The sequence below is a fragment of the Temnothorax curvispinosus genome, unplaced genomic scaffold (assembly GCF_003070985.1).
Source record: "Temnothorax curvispinosus isolate PA1 unplaced genomic scaffold, ASM307098v1 QBEX01015524.1, whole genome shotgun sequence".
Lineage (NCBI taxonomy): Eukaryota > Metazoa > Arthropoda > Insecta > Hymenoptera > Formicidae > Temnothorax > Temnothorax curvispinosus.
The window spans coordinates 298604-318700 of record NW_020225304.1 but is presented as its reverse complement, the minus strand read 5'-3'; the positions used below and the strand labels follow the sequence as shown (position 1 = coordinate 318700).

The window sequence follows — 20097 nt, the reverse complement described above, 5'->3', positions numbered from 1 at the left end:
TGTATATTTTATTTTTTGGCACAGTTTTTTGTCTTTCCTAAAAATTGTACTAATTGTCACATACGCGGTATTGTTTATTCATTGGCGATATATACTTTCTCTTCATCTACGAATTTGATAAATGATTTCGGACAGCCGACAAGGCTTTTGTAATGAAAACATTGAGACAATGATAAATTTTTATACATGTCCCTTCTGTAATAACCGTTAAGATTCACCTGAGATCATTTTGAAATAAAAATCTTAATACCAAAATGCTAAAAAAGAGCTATAATAAATTTTTAAATGAATATTATTTTAGTTGACGAATCAAATAATCCAATTTGCGCGCTCAGGCATGGCACATGGTAACGAAAATATATATTACATAATTTTCAAGAATAGGATTGTACATAAAAATACTGTCGCTACGATGTGTTATGTCTAAAGTGAGCGAATTTGGTCGGTTAATTTGAAACACTTTTTACTTAAAAATTATTATAATAAAATAACTCCGGCGTCTGCCATGAATTATCACAATTTTTAAGTTTGAATTGTTTAATATTCAGGTATTTATGACATGCCAACCCTAGTGCCTCCCAACCTGGGATTCGGAAATTACTTGCTGCACTCTACGTTAGGCAAGCTGCTGAATCAATTCAGCGCTAGGCGATTGGACCACATTACCGAGCAATTTGAGACGCATCGGGAAGTGATGAGTCCATCGACAGCGGACTCTGAGGGAACGGAGGGCACAGAAGGCAAGGAGTCTCCCGCGCCGGTAGACCCGTTGCAGGGGCTCGATGCGGTTCGGCGAATATTAGAGACCGTAAACACCACCGTGACAAAGCAACTGCTTGAAGCGAACGTACGGAAGCTATCCACGTCTCCGGCCACGATGAAACGGGAGTTCGAAGAGGATTACCAGGTATGTAAGTGAGAGATTTAGAATCTTTTTTTATTTATAATTTAATCTGTGGACAAAGGTTTCCGATGAACTAATTCGTTATTACTGAGGTAACAATTGGCGTAAAATTTTAATTAAAAGCTAAATAATAAAGAATAAATATAATATATGACATATGAATATATGTATATTTTTAAATATATTTAATATAATTATACTCTCTTTTTAGTCAGAATAGTTTACGAATTATAACACGTTTATTAAAGATTCTAGAGATCCCTAAAAAAAATAATAATTAAATAAAAATATATCAATCAAAGAACAGATGACTAAATTTTTTTACATCGTGGGAGATACTTATTCCTGTTTGTGAATTGAAATCTTGTTTATAGGATCAAGATAGCGAAATGTCTAGTGAAATGACACATTGTCCGGACTGGGGTACAATGGACCAATACGACTCACAAAGCGAAGGTTTAGCCGCGAAGCTCGAAAATGTCAATCAACCGACATCGAGATCAGCCAAGAGAAAAGCGGAGGAAAGTTCTGAACCGGATTCGGAAGATGAAGATGAGGGCAACCAGTCTCACAACGACAACGGGTCGAGAAGAGTCAGAGCTAGGTCGCTCATAGACGATGAACAGCTTGCTGTTCTAAAAGGTTATTATGCCATCAATCCGCGGCCTAAAAAGGAGGAAATCATCATGATCGCCAATTATATTAATTTTTCCACTCGTGTCGTACAGGTACGCAAAATAAAGGGCAAATTTAATCATCTGTCTAAACTGAAAGAACTAAATTGAAGATTATACTTGTTAAAACAACTAATATTTAATAGACTTTTATGACAGTTAATTATTACTCATATATTATCATTTTATAGGTTTGGTTTCAAAATTCTCGTGCCAGGGATCGAAGAGAGTCGAAAATGCCACCAGCTCTGGTACCTTTACTACTTCCGGAGAATCCAACTATTATCGAGCAGCCCTTGGATTTGTCGAAGAAAGAAGCGCTTGTTATATCGGCGACCAAGGAAAGTGATACATCGAGTAGAAATACTTCGTCTCCGTGCGAACAGAAGGATGATATTGCAGCCCCAACTGTCGACAACGATGACCTCGAGGATTCGCCTTTGGTCATAGACGAAGAGACTGCTGCTGATTCCATTGAAGCTAAACGTACGTTTTCCAGTGGAGAAGCAATTACAAAGGTAATAACGGAAAGTAAGATTAATTGTTTTGAAATTTTATAAACAAAATGTATAATTCGCGTATTATCTTTTAGAATCAAAATCAAGCGAACGCAAAGGGCGAGAGCGAAGTTGCACCACAATCAGAAATAACCCCTACAGCAACAGAGAACGAGCAAGGTCTTTATTTCTGTGATCGGTGTGAGAAAACATTTTCCAAACACAGTTCCCTCACGAGACACAAGTATGAACATTCCGGTAAGTATATTGTTATTGTAATGTTATTGCGCGAGCTTTCGTAATTTCATGCAACGAGAATCATTAGCCAAGTCAGAAATTTAAGAGTAATTAATGGAAACATTAATTAAGTTATATGCAATGCAATATAAGAAGGTTAACGGCCAACAATATGAGCAAACGAAAACGTTGTATTGAAAAAAGATTTATAGTTATTCTCCAATAGTTAGGAAAGCATGTATTGTAAACATTTCAACTATACTAACAACAAGTCTTCTCCAGTACATATATTAGTTACATAAAATAAGATTAAAGCCAAAAAATAATAATACAGAGTGAATAAGATAACAATAAATTAAGTTACATTACCATGAAATTGATATAAGAATTTAAAATAAAAATCTTTTTTTCAATATAACGCTTTCTTTTGCTCGTATTTTTGGCCATCAACCTTCTTATATTGCACAAGATAGAATACTTTATTATTGAAATAAATGATCTTGTTTTACAGGTTTTTTTACATTAAATTCAAACTATAGCCAAACAAGATATAATTGTATCTTAATTAAAATTCACTTTAAACTGTACTTAAAATTGACAGAAAATAAAATTTTATTAATAACTATCGAAAGCTCATTAATTAGAATTAGAACTATCGATATTTTTTATTTATTTATTTAAGCTAGTCAACAAATCTTAATTAATACAGCGTGAAATCTTTTGTCCAAGGACTATCGTGTTTCCTAAAAAAATTATTATGAGCGAACACAAAAAAGATTAGTAAATGGTAAATGGCAATTGTTTCAGGGCAAAGGCCCTACAAATGTGTGGAGTGTCCAAGAGCGTTCAAGCACAAGCATCATCTGACTGAACACAAGCGGTTGCACAGCGGCGAAAAGCCCTTCCAGTGCTCCAAGTGCCTCAAGCGCTTCTCTCACTCCGGCTCCTATAGCCAACACATGAATCATCGTTATTCTTACTGCAAGCCCTACAGAGAATAGGAGTACTCCGTCTGCTCATCCGCTCGCTCGCTTACCTAGATTAGACCTTTCGCTCATAGACTTATATAGATAGACTGTGCGCTTTTGTTAGAGACGAGAAATCAGAATTAGTAGAAGAGGACAACAGAGAGTCAGATGCTTTCCTTGTGCAGTTGGTGGGAAGAAGGAAAGAGGAATAGCAATCACTTTCTTTGCTCTTAGAAGGAGATACGCATTATCCTTTTTCTCTCCAACCTCATTTTTATGGATTACCATTTACTTCACTCCTTTACTCACAACCTTTAATTCTCCAATCAGTTTCATGTAAAATTAACACATGAGGCGAAGATCAGGATCGACCATGGAATCCGCCTATTATTCGAGCATATAGAGTTATGTGTTATCCTCTTATCTCTTATTTTAACATTTTCTTACATTATCTTTTCTCCGGGCATTGTGTGACAGAGAGAGCATGTGACCACGTGTATCTCTGTCCTTCAATGTTATCAGCTGTTGTACAAGAACGCACAGTCTCCCAGATAATCAAATCTATCTAGAATAGATTTTGCAAAGTGTCTGCTATAAATTTTGTTAATAGAGTGCCAACAGAAACCGAGCAAAATCTTCGATCATCTCCCTCCTCACAATCTCTGTTTTGCTCAACTTACCCTTTCTCTGTTGTCTCCCAAAAACATGTTAACTTTTATCCTCAATCCACCATTTCTCCTTCGAATTCCTCTCTTTTGTCTAATCCATTTCCTAATTCTGTTCCTCTTCCTCTTCCTCCCTCCTCTCTTTAATTATTTATTTCCTTCCTGTTGAGCCAGAGTAATGGTCGAAGTCGACCTTATCTCCCACCTTCATTCTCGCCACTTTATCTCCATTTGCCGCAGTATTCTGTTCGAATCTGCTGCTAGCAAATTACAGCAAATGGGATAACACATACGATTCACATTTTGCTCTTATTAGGATATATTTCATTTAAATGATCACAAAACGATTTTGCTCGGTATCTGTTATCAGATTATTTCTGCAGGCTCTGCTGGCAGAACGCGAGCTTAAGGCGCACGCCAGTACGTCGCTACGGTATTCTGCTCGGTAATTTGCTGGCACGTTGCTAGCATATCGCTGACATTTTGCTTACTGGTAATCTATATAAGACTATGCTTTCTTCTTACATTTAGAATTTTCCTCTTTTATGTGTGAGTTTGTCCTTCGAGGACCTTTTTTCGTGAGAAAACGCTAGAACGCCTTTATACCCTCCTCTCGCGGTATGAACTTTAAGGGACGCCGCGATGTTTCGTGAAGCTATAAGTATAATATATATATATATCTAAGATGCTGCGCGACATCACATTATAAAGCCATGGCGTTATTGCTCGTCGGTTCGTACTTCAAAAAGAAAAAAAAAGTAAAATATGAAAAAACGGTTTTAGGCGATGCAATTCGGAGAAGTTAAATGTCAAAATGAACGCTAGATCTCGCAAATGAGATGTATCGTTTCATCTTGTATCGTCTGAACCGGCTTTAGAGATTGTACTAATTTTATTTTAGGACTTGACTTGAGAAAAAAAAATGACCGGTGAATACAAACGAAAAAGAAAATTACTCGCGGCAAGCGCGTCGACAAATAAGCCAAACGCATGTAACAGTACCAAAAAGCATAATGCAATAATCTATTATATATATATAATATAATATACATAATATTTTAGTATTTTTATTGACAAAATATTATATATACCATGACAATAATAAGGAAACTAATTAATGTACAAATTTGTTAGCTACGTCCGCGAGGAGCGCGATGTCCATTCAAAAAAGAAAAAAAAATGATACACGAGCTAGATTCGACGATAGAAAAAAAAGTTTTAAACAATTAATCTCCGCGCAAAGCGATGTATCGCGCATTTCGCTAAATATTTTCGAAAACTCAGGTTTTAACGATAATTTGAATATAAGAATGGAGATCGCGCATAGTGTATAACGAGTACTCGTTCTACGCGAGTAAAGATGGATATATTGAGTTTACCGAATCAAATATGTCTGGGGTACAGCTGTTAATTGAGCTTAACATTAAGGAATTTTGTCGATTGTAAAGACGGAGATTAGAATCTCATGTTCCACTTCCTTACAATGAATAACTTTACTCGAAGAAAGCAGGCTATATTATTATATTATTATTCTACATTATTATATATGTATAGAACGGAGGAAAAAGAGGAAAGAGAGAAAGAGAGCGAAATGGACGAGTTTTGAATTTAAGGGCCATGCGGGTCGGTGATCGATGTCATGCGAGATCTTCTTTTTTTGCTATTGTACTTACAAGTTGATGACGCGTTATTTCTACAATGCACAACGTGATTGTTCGAAGAATTGTTCGAGACGATGAGAAATACGTAGTACGTCGTGAAATGCGTTACACATTCCGCGAGGATCCGTTTCTCAGGGCCTCCTCCATTTTATTTATCACTTTTTTTTTCTTTTGCAACGAATAGCACTGCGAATGGCACCTTTCATCAGAACCCTGACCTCGTTCTTGCCGGATAGCAGAAACACGCGTGCGTTTCGCGTGGCGAAGATTAGTAGTTCGGAAACTAGATTTCGATGTGACACGAATGTAACGCAGAAATATCCGAAAGAAACGTATCCAAAAGACGTCGAAAGGATGCCCGAAGCGTACGGCTGTCCTTGGCGCCTTTTGTTACGTTCGCTTTTTTTGTGGAAAGGTGCGGCGCGAAGAGACACGCGAAAACGTGCACCGAAAAACCTCGCAATAATCTCTTCACCGAAATCCGAGGCCCGAAAAATAACCGTAACACCTAAGTATGATATTAAATGCTTCCAATATTGTACTATTAAAATTATTATATTACGACGTTTATATGATTTTATTCGTTCGAACGGCGTAGGGAGATAAGGACGTATATTATATATATATACTCTACAGATTGATAATACTCGAGAATGTATTTTATAACAGTTTATGCGTCTTTTTATTTACACGAGTACTACAAGTGATAAGTGATATTGTTATTGATAAAGAAAAAAAGAAAATAACGGGGAAGAAAGATATGAGATACAGATATTACCGTATTATTGAAATTTTGTGCCAGTGTGTGCGTGTTGTGTGCGTATGTGTGCGTGTATGCGGCATACGGCAAACCGGTACGTTACGGTTGTACTTCCTCGACGTTTCGTGCGTGTAGAAGCTTCGGTTATCCGCGATAGGCATCGTGTTTACCACTACCACTATGCGAAAAGAAAAAAAAAAGGAAAGAAAGGTAAAATATTGTGCAGATATAATGCTTATAATACTCATTTATTATAGTGTTAACAATTAAGAAATATATTTTTATATAATTATAATGTAATATTATATACGCGGACGCACGCGTGACATAGTACACTAACTCGATCGAGCGGCGGATGACTCCGGCCGCGGCGGATCTCTTCCTTACATCCAGCACTGGCGCGTATAGAATTGTCGTAATTTCTTCTTATCGACGCGGACCGTTCTCGCTCGTTCCCGTTCGGGTTTTCTTTTTCTACAATCCGCAATCCGCAACAAGTGATTCTCAATCGCATTTCATTTAGTTACAAGCGACAAGTCGTTCCTAACTGTATCCACTAACTCAGCAGTAACTCAGCACGCGTTCTTTCCGTATTTTTTATTTCTCGATGTTTTCCTATCTTTCTTTTTTTTTTTTTTTTTTTTAATTTTGCATTGTAAGCTTTACTTTCTCCGGAGAGCAAGAAAAATAGGGTATCTCTTTGCCTGTAATTGTTACGTCTCGTTTCTCTTGGATTAGGGATTTGATAAATGTTCAAGTCATTCTATTTGCACCGAAAATTGAAGGTGATATGATTTCGATGAGTTCGACAAAGAGTTTTGAGCTCAATGAAACTGTGTCGCTTCCCTAATTGATGTCTTAATTTTTTTAATATAACTTCACGACCAACAACGGGTTAGGACATCAGGAAAGGCAGAAAACTTACGAAGACAATATTATATACGTATAGATAATATAAATATATATATAAAGTATATATTATATATTTCCTCTGATTCGGGAGCTTTTGCGACCCGCTTGCCTCAATATATGTACGTACTACTAAATAACGAAAAGAAAAAAAAGTTACAGCGTAATGTAAATCGCGCCAGCTTTTGTGCATCGACATTATCTCCCGAATAACGAACAATAACGAGATAAAATTAAAAAAAAAGACAAGACAGCGAAGATAATAACTATAGAGACAGAAATAAAATAAGTGAGGGAAAGGAAAAGATGAAGAGCGATGAAAATTGTTAATGATTGTTGAAGCAACGATTTAATAAGCACCATACGATGCCTTCCGTGAACGACCGAGCTTGCCTAGTTGCCAAGATAAACGAAAAAAAAATTACATAAATGTTAGCGCGACACTGTCGTCGAGAGCCGAATCACCTTCACGATCCTCCTTGATTTATACGAATTATATACGTGCCATCCTCGGTTATTCTCGTTGTTTAAATCGGCAATCGCAGCGAATGAAATTCGTGATAAGTATAACAGAGCGAAAGATAACAGCGCTCTCCTGTCCCACTCCCTGTTCTCTGCGAAGCAGATCGTTGGATCGATTATACAAGGAGTATCGCGAAGCGCACGGATTTTCTGACTTATTGTACTCAATGAATACTACATGGTCACGCCATTGAGCTTTTCATTGACTTATTATATTATATGAATACTAAAAAATGTGAATTGTATATATACTATATATATATATGAATACTCGGAAACAAAAAATACCGCTGACAATAATGTAACGTTTCTTTTTAGAGATTAGACGGCGTAAGCGCATATTACACCATAGTATATATAAATATATTATATATATATAAATATTGTAGACGTAAAAAGATAAATTTACTATATAAATTGGCGTATATACATATATATATATATTATATACACAATGGTGTATATACTATATATTAGATACATATATACATACAATTACATTTAATTGACAGGAATAGCGATGTGGATATTATTGTAATAAGACGAAGTGTGTGAACGTAACTCGAACGAGAGAAAAAGGCGAGAAAGGGACAACCTGAAGGCTTATCTTTGACGATGTAGTGCCCGTTGCGCAAGCTCCGAGCGATGTAATTTTATATAATTAATTCGTAAATGTAAATCTTTAAGACGCTCCGCGAAAAATTCCGCAGAACTCAACTCCACTTATCTGGGATATCAATCTGGGAGACCAATTTATTTAAAACACGTCGTATCAAAGATCTCTCGCAGTTTTGATTATTTTTTTCACAGATCGAGATAGGTCGTAAATTACTATATCGAAGCACGTAACTAGAATTATTTTTGCATAGCATGGCAAGAATTTAAATGTTTGTGCCAGTTATAAAAAGAAATTTATTATACAACGATTTTTATATAAAAAATAATTACTGATAGGGTACATATATAAATTATTCTCAAAGATTATTTTGAGGAACTTTAGCTTTATATTTTGGCTTTATATTTTTTGTAATAAATCAAATTAATATACTTACATTTATGTGCTTTATTTTTTAATTTAAATAGGATAAACAGCGCAAAATTGAATCAAAAATTCAACAATATTTAAACAATATTTATGTGTGCGTGTAAAGTTTTTTTAATTCCTTTTTCATAAATTTGCACTGTAATTTTTTATGAAATACTTAATGCGAAATAAGTGAAACATGTATCTGTAAAAGGTAAATTTTACTTATTTAAATCAATTTTATTACTTAAAATTATTCTCTGATAAAAGTAATCATCTTTGCCAATAGTTACGCTTTTGGATTTATTCATGCATACAATAATATTGTAATAAAAATATTTTCGCCTTTCTTGATAATTATTGTGTCCAAAATAATCCGGCATGGGAGGAAAGATAGAGAGATGTTTGAAGCGAGAAATCTTTCATTCTTTTCATGACCGAATAAATATCTTTATTGTTCCTTATAAGAGGAACTAAAGTTATACTTGTATTAATCTAATGATTCTAATGAAAGACGATCCTAATTTGATCGTCGGCAATGGGCATTCGAGATAGATGTGTAGTGATACACAAATTAATTAATATAAATAAATAAATAAATGAAATTATAAATAAATTAATATTTATCGACACGGGGAGATTCTTGCGCTGCGTTCGCACTACGTTGTTAACTTACGCGGCACTAACAATTCAACGGGCCGAAACCGCCGTAAGGCCCATGGGACGACGGTGGGGAAAGAGAGGAAATAAAGAAAAATAATTGTATTGTGACACGAAGTTCCATCCATAATAAATAAATGAAAATATTATACAGTTAGGCCGACTTTTCCGCCAGTTCGTGCCTTTATTCTGCAGGGAGAAAGAGAGAGAGAGAGAGCGAGAGAGAATGCAGTTTTGAAATCCGATAATCTAATAATAACGTGCTACGATGTAATCGCGCGATAATAAGAGAAAGCGAGAAAGAGAGTGTGTGTTTGAGTGAGAGTGAGAAAGAGAGAGAGAGAGAAAGCGCGAAAGAGTAAACTAGCCAGTTTAAAGAATAAAGATAAGAAAAGTAAAATGATAGGAAAACGAGGAAACAGTGAGCGAAACTGGGAGCATGGAAACCGATGCGCAGAAAGAACGATTGAGAAGAAACTGCTTACTATAAACGAAAGAAAGAATAAAAAGACACCGGATTATTGCATAATATATATTTTCGGAGAAACGCTGCGACACCCGTATTCTTTCGATTAAAAAAAGAACGTAATAAAAAAGCGGGAAAGCCGATAAACGGGGAAAGAGGAAAGATGTGCGAGCGAGAGAGAGAAAAAAAAACGAAAAGAGAGAAATAGAGCGGAGAGAATGTGAAGTGGAGAGAAAAACTATAGCAATTGTTGAACATTCGTTAAATTGTCCTCGTTTCACGATGTAATAAAGGCTATTTTACTTTGACGCCCCGCTGTGTTTCTTGTGTGATCGATGACCCTGGGAGGGAAATTCGGGATGCGCAAATCACATAATTTCCATATAATCGACTGAAATTCGAGGTAAAGACGTTCGTAGAACGTATAACGTAATAAATGGCATATATTATATATTTGTTTGACGACGTGACGTCAGAATAAAAGCGAAAAAAATTCAGAGCCTGTATATGTAACAAAACATTATACTTTTATTCTTATTAATATCACATTTACATCTTCCCTGAGGATCAACGCTTTGTGACCCGATCCCAAGTATAGTTTGTACATAAAAATAGTAAAAAATTTGCAACATTTTTTTTTGTCGGAGTGCAGCGGTGATCCCACTTCCAAATATAAGAAAATTAGTCAACAATAGTAGAACTAAGTCCGTTTAATTTTTTAAGTCAGTTTAATTTTTGATAGTTTTCAAGAAAGTAGATTAATAAACTTAAAGATGAGAATCTCCAATTTAGATTAAATTTTTGAAAAAGGTGACCCGAATTGCTGGTACCTGAATTCTCCGATCTTAGTATTTATATACATTTATTCATAAATTAAATCACAGCTTATAATTTGTAAAAATAACAGACTTGGATCGCAATGTGTTAACGCGCGTTTAACAATAACAATTCGTGACTAACATATTACATTGCTAGTTTTAGACATTGAATATCGGCCGCGTCGCCCTTGTATCTGTTTAGCTGCCGCAATAAGTGTAACTTCGGTTGTTTACAGTGTGTCGTATGCAGTTCGTATGACGTACACATGTTTAATAAGATCGGCTCTTGCAGACTCTTGAGTGGATTTCTATTGACAACGCTCTCGTACAGCCATACAGCCGCTTTCAGCTGACCAGTGTACAACAAACACACCGCCATGTTATTGATCAACATTACGTTGGACGGATCCATCGTCGACGCGGACTGGAAGCAGTTGTAGGCCTCTTGAAAGGCGTTCTGCGCGACCGCCATTAGGCCGCTATCCACCAGCTCCCTGACGTTCGTTGCCTTCTCTTCCTTATTAGCGCGAACAAGATACTTCTCCGCCGCTGTAACGTCGCCGAGGAACAAATGTACCCTTCCTATAGCCGACTTTAAGATACCTATCTGCTCCGTGCTCCAATCTGGCAGCTTGCACAGATCCTCCAGGATCTCTATCGCGAGAATGTAGTTTCTCATGCCGATGGCGCAGTTGACGACAGAGACCAGGATTCTAGATTTCCTGGCAGTCCACAGTTTCACAGCATCCTGCTGATCGGATTCGCTGATCCTCGCGTGCGTCCCCTCGCCGCTGAGACCAGCTCGGAAATTAGCTATAATCTGGTTAACAGTCGCCAATAATTTGTATAAATTTTCTAACGTTTGTTTCGGTTTACCATAGTAAGACGGGATTTCCGCCAGCAATAATCTGAATGCAAACGACGCCATGGAGCCTGGCCTGGTGCCATACAATTCCGGGTAAAAAGTGAAGTACATGTCAGGTTTGTCTAAATTGCCAAACGGCTTCGACTCGCTTTCCAGGACATCTATCTGTCGCAGCTTGGCCAACAGTGACAGTCTCGTATACCAGAGCTGCAGCGAATGGGGCGTGTGCTTGCTGGGCTGATTAATCTTGCCGTAGCCCTGAGCATAGATAGCCAGCAACCTACCGGACAGATTGACTGCCGCTCGATAGCAGCCGGCCTGTATCAGATTCCTCAAACCGCGCTCGTCCTGCGTCACGTCGGACACCGTGAGCACGTTCCGGTGGATGTTCTCGTCCTCGCCTAGGAAGTGAATAGAGGCGTTCTTGATCAAGTCGGGCATGTCACCCTGTACAGCCAGTCCGGGCATAGTGAGATTCTCACGATCCAAGTGACTCGCGCCAGTCGCAGTGGTTGCGATGGATCGTAATATCTTTCGCGTATGCTCCGACGGTATCCACGTGTCTCTGTAGGCATCGTTCAGCGCGCTGTGCTCAACCCGATCAACCGCAGAGTCTAACAGCGAGGTCGTGGACGCGCGCAGAGAATCCGCGTCGAAGGCGCTTGATGACCCGCCGTCGGATAAGGGATCGTAATTGGAGACTCGACTCGCAGTCGATTGCATGTCGAATAAAGGCTTCTGAAATGCGACGATTTCGTCGAAGATCGTGGGCGGCGCGCTGTTCAAATAACGACTGACGTCCACGCTGCTCTCCGTGTTCCCATCTTTTGACTTGATGACGTTATTTTCTGCCATTTCTCTTTTAAATTAGATTATCTTATTCCAAGTGTCGGATTTGCTACCTGGTGAATATAAATTAACAATTTCTCAAGAACCATTGTTATTTTAATAAAAAAATGTATTAGATTATGCTTCGGACAGTTGCCAAATTTGAGGCTTTCCTTCCTTTCTTTTTCTCTATTTCTGTAGCTTAGAGGTAAAGAATCATATCTCCATTATTATGAATTCCGAGAAAACAAGGTTTAAAAGTTTTAAATAGGGAAATGTAGGGAATACATTCTTTTAGATGTAAAATAAAAGTAGCAGCTTGATTCATTAAGTTTTTAATAAAGTAATTTAACTGACATAATAGTACATAAGTACAACTGCCAATAACATGCTGGCATTTGGTTTAAAAGTTGGGCACTATAAAAATTTTCATTATGACTTTTTCTGAACATTGTATCTTAGGAACTAGTAATACTTTTTCTAAACATTGTATCTTATGTGGGGTCATTTCTATATGGATATAGAAGAATTTTATATATAAATTTTAAAACTTTTTTTTTAATTGTATAATAAACTTAAGCCATTATACAATTTAAGCTTCTGTTATATTGAAAAATGTATTAACTCCATTTTAACAAAAACTGCAGATACAATTCCTCACCTCTAAGGTACAGATTTATATAGACTCTTGTTTTCTCTTATCTTAATATCCTATTTTACCTTTCGCAGAAATTTCAAAAATTTTTGTAGTGGATGATATCTCGTAACATCACGGTTAAATTGTCGGAACTTTTTCGGTACTATTTTGACAACAAATTTATCTTCGACGTTAACCTCCCAATTGAGGTTATGTCCGCCAAATTCCTATCTGTGCCGTGTGCGTCACCTGTCATTAAAGATCATTAAGTTCCATTTACACGATTATCAATAAAATGAAATAGGCGCGTTTCTATGTGGAAAGGAGTGTCAGTGCGTGAAGATATACGAACGTGGCAGTTTCTTGACTTTGTATCACACAATTCTGGTGTATTTAAGGCGCTCAATGGTGCGAGGTTACGCTAGGTTGCATTTAAATATCATTTAAAATCTTTTTAAATCATAAATTATTTGAAATATTTCTGTTCAATGTCCGAACAGGAGCTATAATCCTCGACAAAGCCCGCGGGAGCGGTGATGAGCGACGTTACGCCGCGCGAGGAAGCTTGAGGTACGTCGTCGCGCGGAACCTGGCCTGGCGCGGCGGATTGAAATTTGAAGGTTAACCGGCGTGCGAAGGTAAAGGTTAACCGGCTTCTACGAGCACGATGATCGAGACGGACAAGAAGGGCTGCCGGGAACTGCTGATGCGGCGGATGACCTTGGCCGTCATCACGAGTGTATTGCTGCAACTGTTTCTCGTCTGTTGCCTCGTCCTGCTCACGAATGCGAGCACGGACTTTGCGCGTTGGTTCGACGAGACGTGGAGCACCGTGATGTCGCCACGGATGTGGGTTTACTTCATCGTCCTCGCCATGGTGACAGTCCTGCAGGGTTTTCTCTGCAGCAAGAGTTACCTGCATCCTCCGCCGTACTACAAGAGCAGATTTGTCAAGCTGTGTATGACCCTCATGATTCAGAGCTTGCTTCTGCGAGCGTTATATATTGTTATCGGTGGTATTCTGGTCTGGCTACACTTGTCGTTGAAGAGAGGAAGCTACAGCTCGACTGCAGACTGCAGCGTCATACGTGGAACGTGCACGATGGAAGAGTACTATTTCCTGCTGTTCAGCGGCTTGTGGAGTGGATTATACTTTTCAATCAAGACTGGCGATTCTGCTAGGAAATATTTCCGATTTCCTATTATAGCGCAATCTAAATTCTTCCAACTGAGACAAAGAATTTACACCATGTTCCCGACATTGATAATTTCCTCCATGTGGTCAACTCTGTATTATATGGCTGTTTATTATTTCATGGGTTCGTATTACCGTGAAGCATTGTTATCTATGATTTCTATGCAGGTAGAAGTCAAGCCTTTGGACACTGTGGCTAAATTGCTAAATCTGTCACTGATATTGCAACTGTGGCTTCATCAATTTATATTCATATTGATTATCAGCAGTACGCACACGATATTTGAAATATACCTGACCGAATGGGCGCCATTTAAATTTGGCTTGAGTGGCGCGTACACTCCTGATAGTTCAGAAATGACTCTTATTGATGTACTATCAATGGACAAGATACCGATAATGCAGCACTTGGGTTACTTGGACCTGGTCACCTTAGCCCAAAAGGAGAAAATGAGAAGGGGTACATTGTTCACGCTCAGTCAGCCGGGTGGTCATCCATACAACTGGAACTGTGTGGTGCAAAAGTGTACAGATCTTCTCAAAAAGTTCTCGTCGGACCTCAATGCAATATCTGCAAAATCTCAAGATCAAACAACCTGTTACAGCACGTTGACAGCAAGATTACCACCAGGTCAGCAAAGCCAATATATGTACCACATGCGGAAATTAGTACCGGACGTAGCACCAACGTTAATAGCGGAAGCAGATGCAAGGGAAGCTCCTTACAGCGGTTCGTTTATTCAAAAGTTTTTGAAGCAGAAAAAAGAAGCTGTTGTAACTTATTTATTTTCTAAGCCACTCATCAGTTACATCTTTGGCGAGCAAGATGACAATAAGATTCGTTATGCTTTACACAACGGGCAAATGGTGATTTGGGCAGCCGAAGCAATTTCATCTTTAACCGTCTTTTCGTTGAGTGAAGATTCTTATGGTATTGTACAAAAGGATGTGCCAATCATCATCAACACTCTGCTGTCAGTGAAGCAGGCTCTGGACAAACTTCAAAAGTCAGCTGTGTTAGCAAGAAAAATGCAAGCGGATGATAAATTGATTAGGGAGGTTTTTACGTCTTTACGAAGTGCGATCAAGCGTAGTCTATATAGAATTGTTACAAACTTTGAATCGTATATCAAGGACTTGTCTCTTGAACCTTCGACGCTAGAACAATTGCACGGGTTTCTTTATTATAAGGAATAATTATAAATATTTATATTGTCACAAAGTGAACGTATGTGATCCATCGGATTTTGAATCTGACAAAAAAACATTGCATTTTAAGTTTCTTGCGATTGAACGACTACTTTTTTCAATGATCATCTATGTATTAAGTTTATGTATAAGTTTATTAATAGTTATGTAAAAATATTAACGCAACATATTTTTCAATATTATAATACTTTATTTTATAAGATATCAGTGTGTAGATAATTCTATTTGCTTCGTCAATAGCACATTCCCAACTAAACGATCGCATGTAACATTAATCGTAATGATATTGGAATTAAATCTCCAATATACATGAAAGCAACAAAAGGATAATTCATTCGAAATGTAAAACAGTATCAGTTTATTGACTATCCATGGTTTACTGTTTTGTTAAAGAAATTATTATGTACACTTGTTTATCAAATTGTTAAACCAATCATCACACAAATGGCATATCTGATACTATAATGTGATATTATTTTGTTACTATTATTAACGAGATATAAATTTTCGACACTATGTAACGGAAATCGACTTATTTTGTAAGGTTGAAATCTGAGCTTGTTCGTAAATTGCAAGCGGCATAAGATTGCGAAATTCTTCTTACGTTCTAGGAACAACTCGCTGCATTTATATTTTATAATTGATGCAATTAGGATTATTAATGAAACGGAAAAGTGTTGAAACAATACGTGATGCTTGGCTAGTTTCAACATGCGATCGCTTGTGCTTCCAGGCTTCCGCGGAATATTTCTAATTTTCAAAATCGAGCATAAATTTTTTGATTGTGCGTGCCAAGTTCGCAACGTATTGTTTAAAAATTTCAGATAACTCATGCCTTTACTACGCAGGGCCTCCGCAACCGCCTAAAGTACTTTTCTAGAAATAAGCGAAAAAATTGTTACAATGTATAGTGTATAAAATAAATGGAAAAGTCAGTAATACAAACCTTTTTATGAGTGTTACTTAGTTTATTCTTTTCTTGACTGAAAGATGTTTCATTTTTTCGAAAGACTGCTGATCGACGAATGTCTAGGTAACTTTATTTTTTAATTCATGCGTGCAATCAAACATGCCTATTTTAATTTTTGAAAATATATGAAACTTGGATTTATTTACTCTATGGTGACTTGTTAATTATTAAATATTTACACGATATAAAAATGTATTGTTTTACATTTTCTTAAAACTTTGTACAACACTTAGATTATAAAATAATTTCTCTCGTACTGTAAGCCAATTTCTCGTCTGTGCCTTTTGGATTTTCCGTAGATACTTTCGTAACGTATCGTTCTCCGAGATTGCTGTACCATGCCACTTTAAGAAGACTGCCAAATACGCTTGCGACAATTCAAAATCCGTCTGTCGTTCCATCATGTAATGAAGCATCTTCATAAACTGCAGCATTGACGATTCGGCGGAACTCTCGTCCAAAGACAATGATTGAATTTCGAAATCAATGTTGCTAGGACCCATTGCCTTTAATTTCTCTATCACATCCGAAAAATTGTTGGTATCTGATTGAAGCAAACTCTTGTTAAACGAAGTAAGATTTTGTAAAAGCGGATGAACACTGGCAGTATCATTGGTGTTTTCATTGCTTTTAACGTCCGTGAAATCAAAGCGCAGTTGCAACGACGCAACCGTAGGCAAGAAGAACGGTGCGGTCTCTGGAACTTTAGGCGGTTGCCTCGGCTTGTTTCTCCTTTTAATGATATCGATATCGAGTATATTCTGCCATCTAGATTGAGCTACGGCGGACATGGTTATAAGATCGCTATCGAGCTGATCGGGAGACACGTAATCTGGCTCTTCGGCAACGACATCATCTTCATCGACTTTCTCGGCTTCTACGGAAGATCCAGGAAGTCCTACTTCGGGTATCATATCGTCTTTGCTAATGGCCTTTAACGACACGTGTGAATAGAGCATACGATTCGACCACAAGAAGATCCCTACATTACGTACATGCGCGGTCGCAAGAAATTCTGCCGTCGGAGAGAAACTTAAAGATATACAAGCTTCAGGTACCTGCAAGTACACGAGATGTATTATTAATATAATATTTTTCAATGTATTCTTTTCTAGTTCAAATATAAAGGTCCAAACAATATTTAGAGAAGTAAGTGAAGAAGCGTGAAGTAAATGGTAACCCAATTTAAAAATCCTCCTATTACTTATCTATTTATTTATATAATTCTGATAATAAATTCACCTGAAAAATATCTATCAAGTGTGATGATGGTATGTCCCAAGTACGGATTGTGCAGTCCATAGATGCTGTGATTAACCACCTAGAGTCAGGATTGAAACACGCATCCATTACTCGTCCCTCGTGCCCTTGAAAATGCCGAACTATCCTCTTTGTATCCAGATCCATTAACACAACATCGAAATTTTCTAAGGCTATAGCCACAAGGGAACTCTCATTGTGATATCGTATCCATTCGATTGACTCTTCCAGTGTCAATGTCGTTCTTGCTGTAGTTATACCTGAGAAAGGATCACATTAAAATATCATAATTTAGACGGAAAAAAAAGGAAAAATAATCTCTTACGGCGCAAGTACCTTTCTTTGGTTTAAAATCCCAAAACTTAATTTTTGCGTCTCTGCCAGCCGTAATAAGAGTTTGATTCAAATCGTCAACCATGACGCCCTTAACGGGACCTTCGTGAGCGCCATTCTCGCTTCCATAGGACGCTCTGTGGATCCCCGATTGAATGTTGAATCTATCAACGTGTCCCGTACTGTAACCGATCACGACAAAGTTTCCACATCTCGTTAAACATAAGCTGGTCGCGCTAGCATTGTAATTGTTTTTGAATCTTTCAGGAAGCAACTTAAGATCGCCCATCTTTTGGAGATGAGACGACCACGTAGTGACCATCCCTAAACCGGAATGAGTAGCCGCTATGTTGCACCATTCCTTTTCCCGCGTCACTTCGGCTGCGAGCTCGGTTATTGGCGGCATCAACAACGGATCGTCGACCGAGTGACTCTTTTTCTTGGAGGCTTTTCTGTTAAACGAGGCTCTACCCAGGCTTTTGTTCAATATCTCCGTGACGGTCGAGAACAGCCGGAGTGAAGAATCGCCGCCCGTGGTCAACAGATAATTACCATCGTTTCCATAAAACCGAACGATCGTCGGAGGCTCAGCGTGACCTTCTCTGATTCTCAAGAGCCTGCCCGCTCCGTCGGCCATATCAAATATCCATAGCTTGAGAGAATTGTCAGGCGAAGACGAAACCAACAACGGCTCATTCGGTATGTATCTGAGACCCGTGACAGCAGCGTTGTGGGCATTACACAGCTGGCTCTCCACCATGCGTTGTTCCAAGTTCCAGAATACTATCTGGCCACCTAGACTGCCCGTCGCCATGATGGGATGGCCATCCGTACGAAAGCTGATGGATATCACCGGGCCCCAGTCCTGTACAAGCTCGAAGATGGTCTCGTCGTACTTGAGATTGTGCAGAATAATATGGCCGTTGTTCAAACCTATGGCAGCCACGTCTATCGCTGGCGCTTGCTCCAACGCCGTCACGTTACTCTGCCATCCCTGGAACGTGTAGACCATCTTGCTCAGTTTAATGTTCCACAGCTGCAGCTGGCCCTGCTCGCTGCCGAGCAGGATCTTGTTCATGTAGGTATTGGGATGCATCAGTGTAGTTATCCTGAAAACATTGTTGCTGAAGTTCAACTCCAGCAGCAGGCTCTCCTCCTTGATGTCCCAGACCTTCAGGGTGCTGCTCTCGTCGACGGAGATCAAGTGCGCGCCGAACGGCAGGAGAATGTGGACCGCGCACTCGTGACCCACGTAGGTGTGCTTCAATTCGGTTCCCCTGCGCCATGCGTAAACGTTGTTCGCGCTGGCCGTGTACACGTGAAACGTGTCCGTGGCCAGGCAGGTGATATCGTCCGCGTGGGTGCCCGAGACGCTCAGCAGGGTGAAATGTTTACATCCGTAAGTGTGGAATTCCTTGCCCACGCACGTGACGACGAGGTGCTCCTTCCTCCGGAGGATGTACCTCGTGACAAGCGGCACATGGTTGCTGACGTAGCCGAGCGCGCGATTTCGCGCGAATATCCTGCTCTGCACCATCGTGTATTACGAGAGAATTTTTCTTTTTTTTTTTTTTTGGAGTTCTCTCGGCTGAGAGAAATTAGTGCCTTCGGCCCCACACTGGAACCATACGACACAATGATTAACCTGTGTTGTGTGTGTATCCTCTTATTCAAATGATGATCCTTCCTATCCTTTTAATATAACTATATATGCTTCTAATTATGATCCATTCCTTTCTTCTGAGTACGAGAGAGAATCGAAAATTGAAAGGTTACAATGATTACAATACACACATCATGCTTCTCGCGGCGTGACCAAGGGGGCGGCCATATTTGAAATCACGACTTGTGCGTTGTGCGACGATAAACGCGCGTTTCAAGATTCCGTAACGTAGCGCGACGAATCAGGACGAAAGATCTGGACAAAATTGTCCGCATTGGCGTGTGGAGCCAATCAGAGAGCCTATCATATGCTCATGTTCAACTGGGAATCGTGGATCGAGGGATCTAATTGAAAATTACAATTTAACCTTTA

At 38.6% G+C, this 20097-nt stretch overlaps 4 protein-coding genes across 6 annotated transcripts in view; 2 read left to right on the top strand and 2 right to left on the bottom strand.

Moving 5' to 3' along the window:
• Positions 1-7510, top strand: part of LOC112465812 (zinc finger E-box-binding homeobox protein zag-1) — a 32397-nt gene extending 24887 nt beyond the window's left edge. The window contains exons 5-9 of the mRNA XM_025033556.1: positions 549-907; positions 1279-1632; positions 1770-2096; positions 2171-2333; positions 3120-7510. Coding sequence (XP_024889324.1) covers positions 549-907; positions 1279-1632; positions 1770-2096; positions 2171-2333; positions 3120-3313 — 1397 coding nt within the window. The 3' untranslated portion in view covers positions 3314-7510. The remainder of the gene's footprint in view (positions 1-548; positions 908-1278; positions 1633-1769; positions 2097-2170; positions 2334-3119) is intronic.
• A 2943-nt stretch (positions 7511-10453) lies between these two features.
• On the bottom strand, positions 10454-13337 carry LOC112465804 (trafficking protein particle complex subunit 12). Its single transcript, XM_025033546.1, has 2 exons — positions 13179-13337; positions 10454-12532 (listed from the first exon to the last, which is right to left on the bottom strand). Exon 2 carries the CDS (start codon positions 12483-12485, stop codon positions 10911-10913), a length of 1575 nt encoding a protein of 524 aa, XP_024889314.1. The 5' UTR covers positions 12486-12532; positions 13179-13337; the 3' UTR covers positions 10454-10910.
• Positions 13338-13487: 150 nt separating this feature from the next.
• On the top strand, positions 13488-16444 carry LOC112465802 (nucleoporin NDC1). The gene is made up of 2 exons (XM_025033543.1): positions 13488-13503; positions 13596-16444. Exon 2 carries the CDS (start codon positions 13763-13765, stop codon positions 15485-15487), a length of 1725 nt encoding a protein of 574 aa, XP_024889311.1. The 5' UTR covers positions 13488-13503; positions 13596-13762; the 3' UTR covers positions 15488-16444.
• LOC112465801 (WD repeat-containing protein 36) lies at positions 15615-19893 on the bottom strand. 3 transcript variants are annotated; one of them, XM_025033541.1, is made up of 5 exons: positions 19839-19893; positions 18066-19680; positions 17712-17989; positions 16446-17527; positions 15615-16375 (listed from the first exon to the last, which is right to left on the bottom strand). In XM_025033541.1, the coding sequence occupies exons 2-4, from the start codon at positions 19597-19599 to the stop codon at positions 16670-16672; spliced, it is 2670 nt and encodes an 889-aa protein (XP_024889309.1). In that variant the 5' UTR covers positions 19600-19680; positions 19839-19893; the 3' UTR covers positions 15615-16375; positions 16446-16669. The 3 variants fall into 3 exon arrangements, with proteins under 3 accessions (XP_024889309.1, XP_024889310.1, XP_024889308.1); XM_025033542.1 differs by having other exon boundaries at positions 18066-19615; positions 19817-19889; XM_025033540.1 differs by having other exon boundaries at positions 18066-19886.
• Positions 19894-20097: the final 204 nt, after the last annotated feature.

Coding starts and splice junctions, on each gene's coding strand:
- LOC112465802 (XM_025033543.1), top strand. CDS start 13,763: ATGATCGAGACGGACAAGAAGGGCTGCCGGGAACTGCTGATGCGGCGG.
- LOC112465804 (XM_025033546.1), bottom strand. CDS start 12,485: ATGGCAGAAAATAACGTCATCAAGTCAAAAGATGGGAACACGGAGAGC.
- LOC112465801 (XM_025033541.1), bottom strand. CDS start 19,599: ATGGTGCAGAGCAGGATATTCGCGCGAAATCGCGCGCTCGGCTACGTC. Junction 17,990..18,065: donor GGATTTTAAACCAAAGAAAG/GTACTTGCGCCG, acceptor ATCCTTTCTCAG/GTATAACTACAGCAAGAACG. Junction 17,528..17,711: donor ACTTGATAGATATTTTTCAG/GTGAATTTATTA, acceptor GTGTACTTGCAG/GTACCTGAAGCTTGTATATC.